At 31.3% G+C, this 14,137-nt stretch overlaps 2 protein-coding genes across 2 annotated transcripts; one reads left to right on the top strand and one right to left on the bottom strand.

Moving 5' to 3' along the window:
• Positions 1 to 912: 912 nt before the first annotated feature.
• LOC132727625 (uncharacterized) lies at positions 913 to 3,431 on the top strand. The gene is made up of 2 exons (XM_060713196.1): positions 913 to 1,550; positions 1,959 to 3,431. The coding sequence occupies exon 2, from the start codon at positions 1,996 to 1,998 to the stop codon at positions 3,403 to 3,405; it is 1,410 nt and encodes a 469-aa protein (XP_060569179.1). The 5' UTR covers positions 913 to 1,550; positions 1,959 to 1,995; the 3' UTR covers positions 3,406 to 3,431.
• Positions 3,432 to 3,530: 99 nt separating this feature from the next.
• On the bottom strand, positions 3,531 to 13,228 carry LOC132727627 (uncharacterized). The gene is made up of 4 exons (XM_060713200.1): positions 13,128 to 13,228; positions 12,335 to 12,375; positions 7,996 to 8,094; positions 3,531 to 7,532 (listed from the first exon to the last, which is right to left on the bottom strand). The coding sequence occupies exons 1-4, from the start codon at positions 13,133 to 13,135 to the stop codon at positions 6,661 to 6,663; spliced, it is 1,020 nt and encodes a 339-aa protein (XP_060569183.1). The 5' UTR covers positions 13,136 to 13,228; the 3' UTR covers positions 3,531 to 6,660.
• Between the last annotated feature and the right edge of the window lie 909 nt (positions 13,229 to 14,137).

The raw sequence follows: 14,137 nt of genomic DNA, 5'->3' as shown, positions 1-14,137 counted from the left end.
TATGATTGTGGTAATTAATAGCAACGGATATACATGTATACAATCATTTATAATGTTTTTTACGTTTACTACTATTTTAAGAATTCAATTGTCATATTGACCGACGATTATAAGTCAAAACTTAACTGGAAAAAAGTCAGTAAAATATGGTTAATCTTTCAATATACATTGTTTATTCTTAAACCATATACATGTACATTTGTATTTTTCTTTATCATTTTTTAAATTATCAATCAATTATCTAATTTGTAACTGTGAATAATTCCTCGGCATCTTTACTAAACACGAATCACATATTAAATAAAATGTTTCAAAGTTGATAGTGTCATATTAATACCATAAAAATGTACCTTTTTTCTAAATTATTGTACATATGTATTGTTTTCATCTCATATTAATAAAATAAAACATGCTATTGTTGTTGTTGTTTTTTTTCGAATTGTATGTTTATGTATAATAATGATCAATAAATTTGAGAGTTGATCTGTGTTTATTAATTATTGCAACCAAACTAAGTGACAAACATTCATTTTGAAAAAAGCTTATTTATCTGTAAAATATTTGTTCTGTTCTGTAACGATATCAAACATCTACTCCAAAATCGGGAGAGACCGGACAATAAATGTATGGTACTATTCGCCGGTCACTAGTGAATCCCGGTCAAAACCGGGAATTACCGATAGGAGTACATCCCTCTATAAATAGATTTTCGGAATGTTTAGGTCATCAACTCATTATTCTATTCAGCTTTCGGATACATGTATATAAATAACGTACCATAATAACCCACTGTGTATTACAAAATGATATACTAATTGAACGTTTATCTTCACATTTCATATAATATGTCGATAAACAGATTATTATGTTTTATATAATTTGGTAGATGTTGACGGTTTTGTGCATTTTTACTGTTTCTAGAAGATAAATGAGCCGCGCCATGACAAAACCAACGTAATGCGTTTGCGACCAGCTTGGATCCAGACCAGCCTGCGCATCCGCACAGTCTGATCAGGATCCATGTTGTTCGCTATCAGTTTCTCAACTTGATTGTAAGCGAACAGCATGGATCCTGATCAGACTGTAAGCGAACAGCATGGATCCTGATCAGACTGCGCGGATGCTGGCCGTAAACGCATTATGTTGATTTTGTCGTGACGCGGCTCAAATTATTACTCGTCATTTGAATGTTTAAAATCTATTGTTTGTTATTATAAAATGTTAAGGTGTACAAAAGTGTTTGTTTTGTTTATATGTATACATTAATAATTGAGTTTTCAATGAATTTAGATAACCTAATTAAGTATGTCACAAAGCGTAAAACGTAAACAAGTTAGTAATTAATCAAGCAGTTTAATTGTCAAAATCATAAAGTTCAACAAAGTTGAACGAACTATTTGTATAAGTACAGTTCATCTTAAAGTACTTTTGACATCAAAAACAAGCTGGCCGTGTCGATGCAATTGTTGTAAACATATTTATGTCCTCATTGGTTTTGTCAGTTATTGTCATTTCTCTGTCACTTACATTGAGATTTTAACAGAATAAAGGTAAAATCAGTGTTGTTATCATTCGTTATTTTCGATCCTATTTTGTTAACTAGAATAAGTCATTGTGATAATTTTCTGTAAGTTGTTCTTATCATTTTGATGGTTCAGTATGTTGGTTTGTACATGTACATTTGTATATATAATTACATTTAATTGATATGCAATTATAATGTTGCAACAGTTGTTCTTTATAAGTTAGGTCTCAAGATGTCTGTCCTCGGAGTTTACAAATATATATATTTTATCAGGATTATTACTAAATAAAGATATTATGGCGAAGAGAGACGTTCAATGTAAACAAGAATTTATGATACAATTTATAATTTTGACTCTTTTAATGAGCATTAATTTCTTTGCGTTATTCAAATTTACTGTTTAAAAGTATAATAAGAATATTATTTCTGACAGATATTAACTCTTTCACAAAAAGCAACAACATAACAAGATGGCAGACAAAAAGCCCGACAAAAATTCTGAAAATGAAAAGAACTTCAAACTGACGGAATATTTCCATAATCTACTCAAAAGACGAATTAATTTTCGTTTAACAAAGAAAGAAATGTGTGACATAATTTGCAGTGTCGACTTTGTAGTTGAAACTTTGGTGGCTACTATTTCGTCAAAGGTGGGATGGCTCCAGTTTTCACGTGTCGTCAGAGTAGGAAGTATGGCTGAAGAAACAAGTGTAGGTCACCCGAATGAATTTGATTACCTAGCTATTCTAAAAATAGAAGCAAATGGTGTGCAAGTCGAGAGAGCATGTGAGAAAAACAGAGGATATGCTCATGTTAAAATCATAGATCCGGGTTTGAAAACCATTTGGGCAAAGTGGATGGATGGTGAATATCTAAAGAGCAATTTTACGAGAGGTCATTCTGACTGGTTAAGTGGTTATTTTGATACCTTAGGAAACGCATTTAGAGAGGAAGTGTGTAACTTCATGCAAAATGATAAACTCGCATGTAAAACTGATATTGGGGAAATCGAAACAGATTCGTTTTTTAACTTCCATGTCAAAAAACACGGTCCAGCGTTTACTCCTAAATTTCGTTGGAAATCCAATCGCAGTGGTGAGATAATTACGATAGGAGTTGACATAACACCTGCAATAGAGGTAGAACTTACGCCTGACATCATTTCCGAAAAAGATACATATGATCCGCTTTTCTTCAGGAAGGTGAAGGAGAATGGAAAAGTCATGCTGATTTCTTGTCGCGAAAAGGCGTCTTGTGATGCAAAGCAATGCATGTGTTTGGTATTTACCGAAACTGAAGTTGAATTGGTGCGGAGTATGGGACAGCACCATAAAGATTGCTACAAACTTTTGAAATATATTTTCAATGGTGGTAATGGCTTTACATTCCTCCCTTCATATGCATTGAAGACACTCGTCCTTAAGCATAGCTGTCATTGTGAAGAGGAAGAGAATCTAGCAGTTTGTTTCAAAACGTTAGTAGCCTCATGTTTACACTATCTGTTTAACCGAAAAGCGGAAGAAGAAAAAATTGAACCAAGCAGATTGGCAAGAGTTTTCATGCCAGGAGACAGATTTTCCCTAAATATCCCGAGCATCTTTTTTGGAAAGCATAATATTCTAAGAGGCAAAATTTACAAGTTTCCATGCGAACAGTTTTTGCAGGAAATAGAAATGATGTTAGAGTCAATTGACAATATCAGCTGTAGAGAAACGGCAGAAGTAGATGATAAAAGTTTGAGGATAGTAAACAGTAGATCAACTGGCGCAGAGGCTTTTGTATCAACATTACCGAAACTTTTACCATTTGTTAGAAAGAGCACAGAATTGACCAAATGTGTCGAGTGTCACAGAAACTACTTTAACGTGAAGATATTATAATTGAAATGAGACCCTTCAAAGTACGGTGGCATGTTTTTTTTTTTTTTGGGGGGGGGGGTGTTTTTTTTTTTGTTGTTGTTTTTCTGGGGGGGTTGTGTTATTTTTGTGGCCACGTGATAATGAGGTTACATCTCGTAAATTTTTTAGACACGAGATAAATAAAAAACGGATATGTCATATGTCCATCGTACCGATGGATCGTTAATAAAGTAAGACTGCATATGGGAAAAAAATATTTCAAAACGGTGTTACTGTTTTTATATATTGTTGTTGTTTGTTTCTTTGTTTGTTTGTTTGTTTTTGTTGTTGTTTTTTCACAATATCTCAATTAATTCCTTTTTCCTGTTATTGGCTCTTCTTTTAATCCAAAATCAAAATTACACACAATGTAAAAGAATATTCAAAAATGCACTGTTATATGGGGACCATGAACGTATAAACATGTAAAGAAGTAATTCAAAAGCTTTATCAAGCTTTTTTTCTGCATTAATGTAGTGTTTCATTGTCTCTTTGACTTTTGGAATATTGTGTCAAGCTAGCGGACTATTAAAGATTTCAAGACAACAACATGTTAGTTTGTTTTTCTGGTTTTTACGCCGACCATTAACACATCGTAAAACTAGTTTCTCAAACAAACAAACAGCAGATATTTACAAAATATAATGAAAAAAAAATGTTTACAAGAAATGAACATTACATACAATCTAGTTGCGGGTTGGTGTTGGAAACGCCGTTAAAAAGTCGTTAACGTTTATTTTACAGATTTATTTCTGTAGATATACTGTGTGACGAATTATTATGGAAAGCCATGACTGTCTTATAATTGTGAAAATTAACGTTGTTGTGTCACTCTTTCTTTATACGATGTGCACTCATGAATATATTATGTAGATGCACCCTTATATGAAGTCAACTCAACAATATATGATGTCAATGTGTCTTTATATGATGTCGACCAATCATTATACGATGTGCATTTATGAATATATGATGTGGTAGAATCATTATATACAGTCAACTTATCAATATATTATGTCAATCTTTCATTATACGATGTGCATCTATTGTTATACGACCGCTGCTTTATATGAAGTGCAAACATCATTATATCGTGTGCTTCTGTCATTATACTGATGGGGTTAAATTTACCGGGTTATATCTCACTATGCACCGTTCGTGGCGACAGCGGGAAAACTCAAAGTAAATTGTATCATATATTGTTAAGCTGACTCTATATAAAGACAATTCTACATAATAAAGTGTTGTTTTGACTCTATATAAGAATGGTTCCACATAATATATTCGTAATTGCACATCATATAATGAAAGACTGACATCATATAAGGACACATACACATCATATAATGTTAAGTTGACTCTATATAAAGATGGTTTCACATAATATATTCATTAATGCACATCGTATAATGAAAGATTGACATCATATAAGGACGTGTTGACATCATATAATGTTAAGTTGACTGTACATAAAGATGGTTTCACATAATATATTCATTAATGCACATCGTACAATGAAAGATTGGCATCATAAATGGACGTCTTGACATCATATATTGTTAAGTTGACTCTATATAAAGACGGTTCTACATAACATAATGTTATTTTGACTCTATATAAAGATGGTTCCACACAATATATTCATTAATGCACATCGTATAATGAAAGATTTACATCATATAAGGACACATTTACATCATATATTGTTAAGTTGACTCTATATAAAGAAGATTGTACATAATATACTGAAAAATGCACAGCGTATATTAATAGATTGACATAATATAAGGAGACATTGACATCATATTGAGTTGACTCTATATAATTATTATTCCACATAATATATTCATAACTTCACATCATATAATGACAGACTGACATCATATAAGGACAGACTGACATAATATATTGTTATTTTGACTTTATATAAGGATGGTTCCACATAATATATTCAAAAATGCACATCACATAATGATATAATGACATCATATAAAGACACATTGACATCATATACATGTATTGTTCAGTTGACTACATATAAAGATGGATCCACATAATATATTGAGAGTGCACCTTGTATAAGGAAAGGTTGACTCAATATATTGCTATTTGGACATAACAATGTTCAGGTTTATAATTATAAGACAGTCAAGGCTTTCCATAAATTATTCTAGATTATTGATGTTTGACCTTGATGGTGTTGAAAAAAGTAGCTTTTTTATACTATTTAAGTTTTATATGCCTGTTTAGTAAATATCCAAAATCAGCTTAGATTTGATATTTATTTCAGATCATATGTGGACTTGCATATCAGGAATTATATGTTTTATGATACAAATTGCTATAATATTATAAGAGGTAATTTCATAGAAAGCTTAGATTTGATATTTATTTCAGATCATATGTGGACTTGCATATCAAGAATTATATGTTTTATGATACAAATTGCTATAATATTATAAGAGGTAGTTTCATAGAAGACTAGTGGAAATAAAAAAAGCAAAGGAAATTTATACACATTCTTTTTAATTTCAAATAACAATCTTTAAATATGAGCATCAAATTATCTATATATCATTTATGACATTTAACAATTTCAATACGATCTTTGTCCTGTGGATTGTTTACAATTCCTGCGAGGTATTTTTTTACAATGCTAGCACTGTCTCTCGTGGATATTTCAAAAGCATTGCAATATCTGTCCCTAATATACATTAAACACTTCCTGCATGAACTTTGTATCGTGGTAAAGTTGCAATTACCATTCCTGACTTTCATCCTGATTTTGAATTCTTACAATTTCTTTAGATCGAGGGTATTTCATGGTTCCAGCAGTATATTTGCATCATGAATTCTTATCATTCCTGCAAAGTACGCCATTATAAGTTTCTGTACTTTGACTTTGACTTCTGATTGTTGTCTACACATTTCAATATGTTATAAACTGTCCATATCAATAAATTATATCATGATACTGAATTTGTGAGTCTGTATTTTTCTGGCTTTATAATTGTAGTTAAGGCCCTGTCTAATTTTTTCAGATCATCAACTCTAATAATATTTGTTGGTCTTTCCATATAGCATTAATATAGTTCCCATTCTTTTGAAAATGTACGGAAACATTATAGACATAAAATAATTGTCAATATGTTTGCAATAAAATAAAACTTCAAACTGTTGTTCAATTCAAATCTTTCAAAAAGTATCATGTGGAATCATTGTGGTTATCTAATAATTTTATAATCTTTCACTCGTGTTATATAATCTCCTTGTTGTCATGTTATCTTGACTTTTACTTTGTTTTGATATTTTGTTTGCTTTTCTCCTTGGTTCGGGAGTTTTTGTAAAACTCAAGTCTAACTTTAGTTCTTGTTGCAATTTCTTGTCTTTGCGTACAATTTCAGCGTGTCCAGACGTATAACCTTTGTCTAATTCAATGTCACTGCAGTTGCTATCAGACCGGTCGTCTACAACATTGACTTGAATAACTTCAGTTTGTTTTTGCACCTGCTGATGTTCTTTAATAGGGGGAAGAATATGATACTTAGATTGAGGCAGTTGTGTGTAGTTGTCGTGTACTGCCATATGACGTTGCCATGCGGCGTTACCATGTGACGTTGCCATGTGGCGTTGCCAAGCGGGGTCCTCAGACATTTCGTATGAAACAAATCTGTTTTCCTCCCTGGACTTGTTTAACTTTTTCGTGTGTCTTTTCTTGTTCTTTTCTTCTTGATCTGTTTCAGATGCTACTCTAGACCCCTGGTTTTCTTCGAATTTAATCTTCTTATATTTTCTCAAAGACTTAACCTGTCGATCTTTTGTCTCCAACATAGCTTGTCGCTTCTTATCTAGCTCTATTTCTCTCTCAGCACTTCTTTGAAGAGGCATTTCTCTTACTTGATAACTTGAATTTCTAAATTCATCGGAGATTTCAACTCCATCGCTATCAATGGGGTGAATACATCTTTGGTTCCAATACGGAACTTGTCTTGCATTCACTGTAATATTATCATAACCACATTTTTGTATAACCTTTTCAGCAATTCTTTGTCGCTCTTGACAAAAATTTAAAGGTTCATCGTTTCTTTTCTTTGAAGCAAGTTCAGCTTCTGAAAGATAAATGATACCTTTTAATAAAAAAAATATTAGATCTCTACTCGTATTAGAAATATTTCTGTCTCTAATAAAATTTGGTAAATAATTTTTAAATAACTGGCACAGCTGTATATAGAGAAAATTACTTGTATAACATACAAAATCTGTCAATTTCAAGGTAAATAGGACACCAAAGGAAAAAAGGGGTGGTAAGAATTCAATATTTGACACTACGATCTTTCCAACACACAATTTATTTCTGAATTGCTCTACTTTATATTGCACAAGTGGTATTTGTATATGCATTTTGAAGTGTTTTTCTTTTTCAATTCTTTTTTGGCAAATGTATGCATGCCGTTTATCCAAATTTTAAAGGTAACATTCCAGTACAATAAATGTATAAGTACTTTAAATTCGTATACATAAGAGATAAGCATTCCATTCATATGGGTTTTTTTTTTTCAAAAACATTCTCACCTGTGATCACTTTACGTGCATCCAATTTGCCACAATTAGTTGTGTATGTCCTTAACTTTGGAAGTTTGGGTAGTTTTGGTAACTGCGGTACTTCGTCATCTGCAAAGACAGAAACGATCTAAAAGAATTTCTCACAAAAAGAATGTTAAGGTATCTATAAAATGCGTAAATTTACGGAGGCACAAAGGGAACATGCCACAAGGTAATAAAGAAGAAAAAGTTAGGCTCTTGACCACTAGGTAACAAAAAGGGAAACTACATAATGCAAAATGCCAGTTCGTGGCAAATTGTATGCGTATGTATATGTAAAAAAAGAGAAAATAAAAAATTGTTTTGTCGCCTGTAGATAATTATATATGTGCTTGTATTTTTCCGTCATTAAAACTGAAACAGTATGACAGTCTGTCAGGTTTCATTTCTGGTTAATAGGGTATAAATTTTGGAAAATAAGTATTTTAATCATTTAAAGTACATCATTTTCAAATTTCAATATACGTGTGTTTTCATCTTTGTTTACGCGAAATAACTTTAAAAACTAGTGTAAATAACAGACAAAATATTTGAAGTGTGCTCTATTATAGTAGATCTATTGCTTATTGATACCACTAGATAATTTTTTTAACTGTTTTAGTGTTTATGCATATACATTTACCTAACTCTGCTAGTTAACATTATTTAGCTGTTTTAATTCGTGTGTTATATGACACACTTCGGAACTTAAAACCTATTAATAAGTTTAAAACTAAAACATTTTTGAAGCACATTAATTAATTAATTTAATGTAAGTCTCCATCTTTGCGTAATTGAAAAAAAATCAAAATTATTTTTCAATTTAACATACGCAATTTAAAGGGTTGATCAATATAGTGTGGTTTATTACATCAGGCACGGCACGGGAGTGTGAAAAAAAATTTAAAATGATATCTACACGTACTAGTGTAATACCATTTCAATAACGTATTGTCATTTGCATTATACAACATGTATACACACAAAAAAACAACATGAAAGTGCGCCACTATACAGGTTTAGGTTTACATTGTTTTACCCCTGACAATTGTGTTACCATTGACAGGTTTAAGTTTACATTGTTTTACCATGACAGACGCATCAAAGAAAAATAACTCTCTTAGCTGTAAACATAGTGTAAAGACGAGCTAAATGTTAGCGTTATACTATAGACGCGTCAATGATGAAAAATGACTCTTATTTCACTTTAAACGGTCTTTATTTTGGTTATGTGATAAATAGAATATTAAATTCGTGTAAGTTCATTACTGAATTTATTGCACTCGTTGAATAAAATAATATTATGCTCGCCAGAGGCTCGCATAATATAATTTTATTCAACTCGTGCAATAAATTCAGTATTGAACTTACACTCATTCAATATCCTCTATATATTCGTGTAGATTTGTGTAGATTCAATACTATATTTAATGAACTCATGAGCCAGAGACTGTCATAATATAATTTTAATTATTCAACCCGTTCAATAAATGCATTTATCACACACCCGTGCCGATTTTGCGACTCCGTAAAAATGGTATTGCACGGCCGTGCATATATTTTGACGTGACGTCATAAGCGTTATACAAACATAGTGTAAAGACGCGCTAAATGTTAGCGTTATACTATAGGCGCGTCAATGTAAAATTACTCTTATTTCACTTTAAACGGTCTTTATTTTTGGTTATGTGATAAATAGAATATTAAATTCGTGTAAGTTCATTACTGAATTTATTGCACTCGTTGAATAAAATAATATTATGCTCGCCAACTCGTGCAATAAATTCAGTATTGAACTTACACTCATTCAATATCCTCTATGTAGTGTTATATCTACACTTATTCAGTATAGATAACCGTGCCCCTTTTATTCAGCAAAAATGGTATTGCATGTCCCTGCATATTATTATATTGACGTGATGTCATTTGCGTTATACAAACATAGTGTAAACCCGTGCAAAACGTTAGCGTTACAATTTAGGAAAATTGATTATTTTCACTATAAACAGTTCTTTTATAGGTGTGTTATAAATAGAATATTATATATTCGTGTAGAGTCAATACTATATTTATTGAGGCTAGTATTTTATAATTTTATTCTGAAACTTTGATTTTTTGATGAATTGAGTCATTCAGTATCCTCTGTTTATTACATGCCAGTGCGGCTTTTATTCAGTAAAAATGGTATTGCCTGGCCGTGCATATATTTTGATGTCTCATACAAATATCGCGGAGAAGCGCGCAAAAAGTTAGCGTAACACTATAGGCGCATCAAAAACGAAAAATTATTATTTTCTCTGTAAACAGTTCTTTTATAGGTATGTGATAAATATATTTTAATAATCGCGTAGATTCATGACTCGCAAGATTTGTTTTTATTCAACTCGTTCAATAAATTTAGTATTGAACCTTCACTTGTTCGATATATCCTCTGCCATTTATGTTTTATTATATTTTTTTCCAATCTTGTTTTTCAAGTAAAAGTATGCATTTCACGTATTGATGTACTATGCTGTTGTTTGAAATTGTTTCCATAGCTTATGATTATAAAATATGATTAATTTATAAGTTAAAAGTTTAAAGCAGCATGCCCCGAGATTCGTGCTAATTTTCATAAAAATTTTGAAACTGTATATAAAAGTATAATTAGGTAAGGGAACAAAGAAAGTGATTTATACATCGCAAACGGCACTTACAATCCACATAAATTACCAGAAAGAGGTCAAAATACGAAGCAACAGCTTTTACTGCATTATTTTAAGGTAAATACTGCAAAATCAGTCATTAAACGCACGTAACACGTATAGATTATTGCTTGTACTTTGTTTCTTAAAGTCTTAATACATTTTTTTCAAGTTTGATTTTCTTGAAATATTTTGGCTCATCTGGAGGCGTGCAGCTTTAAAGTGCATATATTTATAAATTACGCAAGTATATGTTTGTACTTTAAGAAAGCAGATTTTTATAAGCTCGGTGCATATTTTATAAGACAGAGAAATGAGTAAATACTTTTATAAGCTCATGCAGGGTATAACTAGTCCAAATTTTTAGAAGTTAAGAGTGAGCGTGTTAATAAGATTTTAATGTAAGTGAAATATTAGATAAGTTAAGAATACAGATTTTTATAACCTAAGATTACAGAGTTTTAGAAGTTAAAGTGCATACTTTTATAAGCGCAGATTTCATAATTTTATATGGTAAGAGTGCAGAATACTTTACGTTAACAGTGCATTATTATTTTCGTAAGTTAGAACCGTATAATTATATTTCTAAGTTAAAAGTGTGCTTGTTAAAGAATAACAAAAGCAGATTTTTATGAGTTAATAAGTGTTTGTAAGTTACGATGTGTACTTGTTGGTAGAGAAGATCATATTACAAGTGTATATGTTTTAAGTAAATAATGAATTAAGGTGGTGCAGGTAACAATTAATCAAGAGTAATTTATATGTGTTCGTACAAGTCCGGCGAACTCCGTCAAATTCGTACCAGTCTAGTTCCAAGATAGGCTGTTGTTCATGTTCAGATACGTGTCTCATTTATACAAGACACGGAAATGGCAAAATATGCATGTATATATCCAAAAGTATTTATGACCCGGATGAAAATATCCATTCTATATCACAAGTGATAAAAAGGCGACTTTACTTTATACTGTACTTATAAATGAAATATTGAAATAAAATGCGTATTTTCATTTTCCGTATTTCCACTTTTCGCTGCAATGACACATAGTTTTACCGGACTACTTTTTACTAAATTCTGCCAATACACATAATGTAAGATGAAGTTTTTCAAATTGTAATATCAAAAAAGAGAAACATGTATATATTAAACAGAAAATTCAAGTTTTTTCTATAAATACAGGATTTTTTTATCGAGTGATATGAAAATAACTATTTCATGACTGGCGGTAGCTCAACTGTATAACAAGGGATAGGACGCAAGAAATATGTTCACACTTTCAAGCGAGCAATATGATAGCAAACTTGACAAATTTGCGACTGTCTTATCAGAAAAAAAATCACATATCCTAGAATTGTATCTTATATTATGTATGATTTTTAAATTTATGAGTATAATGAACATGAAATGTTTATGGTACACTTATATGTCATAGCGTAGACATTTTGTTTTGTTATTGAAGTGACTTCTCTAGCCATCTTTTGTCATTGTTAATTTCATAATAAAAATATATACTCTAGCTTAACCAAGTGTGAAGCCACTTCACGTCCTGTTCATCGCAAAAGAAACTTATGTAAAGGCAAGTACTAAACATCAGTCACCATATTTAAGAAAAGACATATATAAAAGGTGCGTGTAAGGTACTTACCTAATAAATTGGATTGTTTCTTCTCCCGTCTATTTTTATGTCTGAAATAAGAAAGAAAAACATTATTACACTTTAGATTGTTATGTTGTGATTCTCCTAAAAAATAAAACAGGTCTTTTACTGTGATGCGAAAAAAGATACTCATTACGGATGCAATTGATACTATAGTAGATCCTTACTCTGACCTTTCATTTGAATAACCATAAATTTACCCACAAACATTGACATGTGCTCTTTTGTTAACAAAAATGTTGTGGTGAAATTCTTTTTGTATCCACTAATCAGATAATTTTAAGTGTTTATTTTAATTGGAATAAATACGAATAACATTAATTCCGGTCATTTATAATCACTAATACGGATGTTACAAATTTATTTGTAGAAGAAAAATGCAGCAGACTGAAATATTCAGCTAGTCTACAGGTAGGAAAAGTACCTCAAATGATCAGATGTACCAGGGTCTTTCAAATAGAATTTGAAAGATGTGCAGATTATGCGGCAGATGGGAGATAGTGTCCATACATTAAATAACGCAATGTCACAATATTATTCGGAGTCTTTAAATTGTGGAAATGTTGCGTGAAAGTGAAGGGGTACAGTATTCTTCGTTAGCTCAATTCCGAGTATTGACAGTTAACAAATATGTTGTAATACAGTTCAGTCCTTCAATCATGAACGTATTATAAATAAAAAAAGATACTGCAGTTACATCTAAATTTTATACACATCCCGGGTTCAAGTTAATTCATCGTCACATATAAGTGTAAATAGTATAAAGTAAGTGGGTTTTTACCTGGACATATCTACGATGCCAATGATGCAACTGTTGTTTTTTCTTGAATAGCTTTCTATGCAGCGTCCGCAACTTTCGAAGCAGCGTTGTTAATGACGTTGTTAACTAAAGACGTCGCTTAGAAACGACAAACAGTGCTGGGACGCAGACGTCAAATTTGCTGAGTTTCAATTGGTCATTTAACAAGACAATTTAAATTACATAATTTTAATCTTTATTCATTGAAAAGGGAATGCTAGCGCAAATATTTGTTCTTTATTTATTTTTTACCATTTACTTGAACGGTGATGAAAATAATATTTGAATCTTGTTTAAAACAGTTTCCTTCATAATGCAGGGAATTACTTTTGTGCTTTACATCACAAACAATAATAATTATGGTGACAAAAGGAAAATACTCTATACTTCAAGATATATTTGAATAACTGGCAGTGAAAGACAATTGTTTTACAGAAAATGGCATCATCCCTTTATTCACGCACTCAAAAGTAAATTGTATATACCCACGTGCAAATAATAGTAGTCACATTATATTACTTTTGTCTTTCTCTCTAGGACCAACTTTACTTGTATTAAAATGCCCTCAGGGAAATAAGAATTTTTACAAAACAACTAATATAGCTTTGCCGTTTCTCTAACAAAATATTGTATGTTCTCTGAAAATTTCAACCTTAAATTAACGCGGAAAAACTAATTTCTTTCATCTAGCACGTTCTACTCGGCATCAAAACAACTTTCCAACATCCTTATCTACCAGAAGCACAACACATTGAACATGTTTTTTCGCCGTTGCTGTTTTAAGGTTTTCTCAAATGTTGTCAGATCAACAAACTTTAATCTAAAAAATTTAGGGACCATATGTAACTGGTAATGGTCTTTCTTGATGGTTGTATATTTTCTAATCCTTATTCAAAGCGACTTAATGGAATTTCTTTAGGAAGTCAACGGAAACTGGCGCTTAAAGCATAACCAGTTAAACAGATTCCAGAGTATGGCGGAATAAATACCAA

The sequence above is a fragment of the Ruditapes philippinarum genome, unplaced genomic scaffold (assembly GCF_026571515.1).
Source record: "Ruditapes philippinarum isolate M1 unplaced genomic scaffold, ASM2657151v2 ctg662_1_1_1_1, whole genome shotgun sequence".
NCBI classification, from domain to species: Eukaryota; Metazoa; Mollusca; class Bivalvia; order Venerida; family Veneridae; genus Ruditapes; species Ruditapes philippinarum.
Note: the sequence above shows the minus strand (reverse complement) of the source record. Positions and strands in the feature narration are given on the sequence as shown.

Excerpts from the sequence above, each read along its gene's own strand:
- LOC132727625 (XM_060713196.1), top strand. The coding sequence starts at position 1,996 with ATGGCAGACAAAAAGCCCGACAAAAATTCTGAAAATGAAAAGAACTTC.
- LOC132727627 (XM_060713200.1), bottom strand. Across the intron at positions 8,095-12,334 it reads GAAACAATCCAATTTATTAG|ATGACGAAGTACCGCAGTTA; the intron begins GTAAGTACCTTA and ends CTGTCTTTGCAG. Across the intron at positions 7,533-7,995 it reads TGCACGTAAAGTGATCACAG|AAGCTGAACTTGCTTCAAAG; the intron begins GTGAGAATGTTT and ends TTTATCTTTCAG.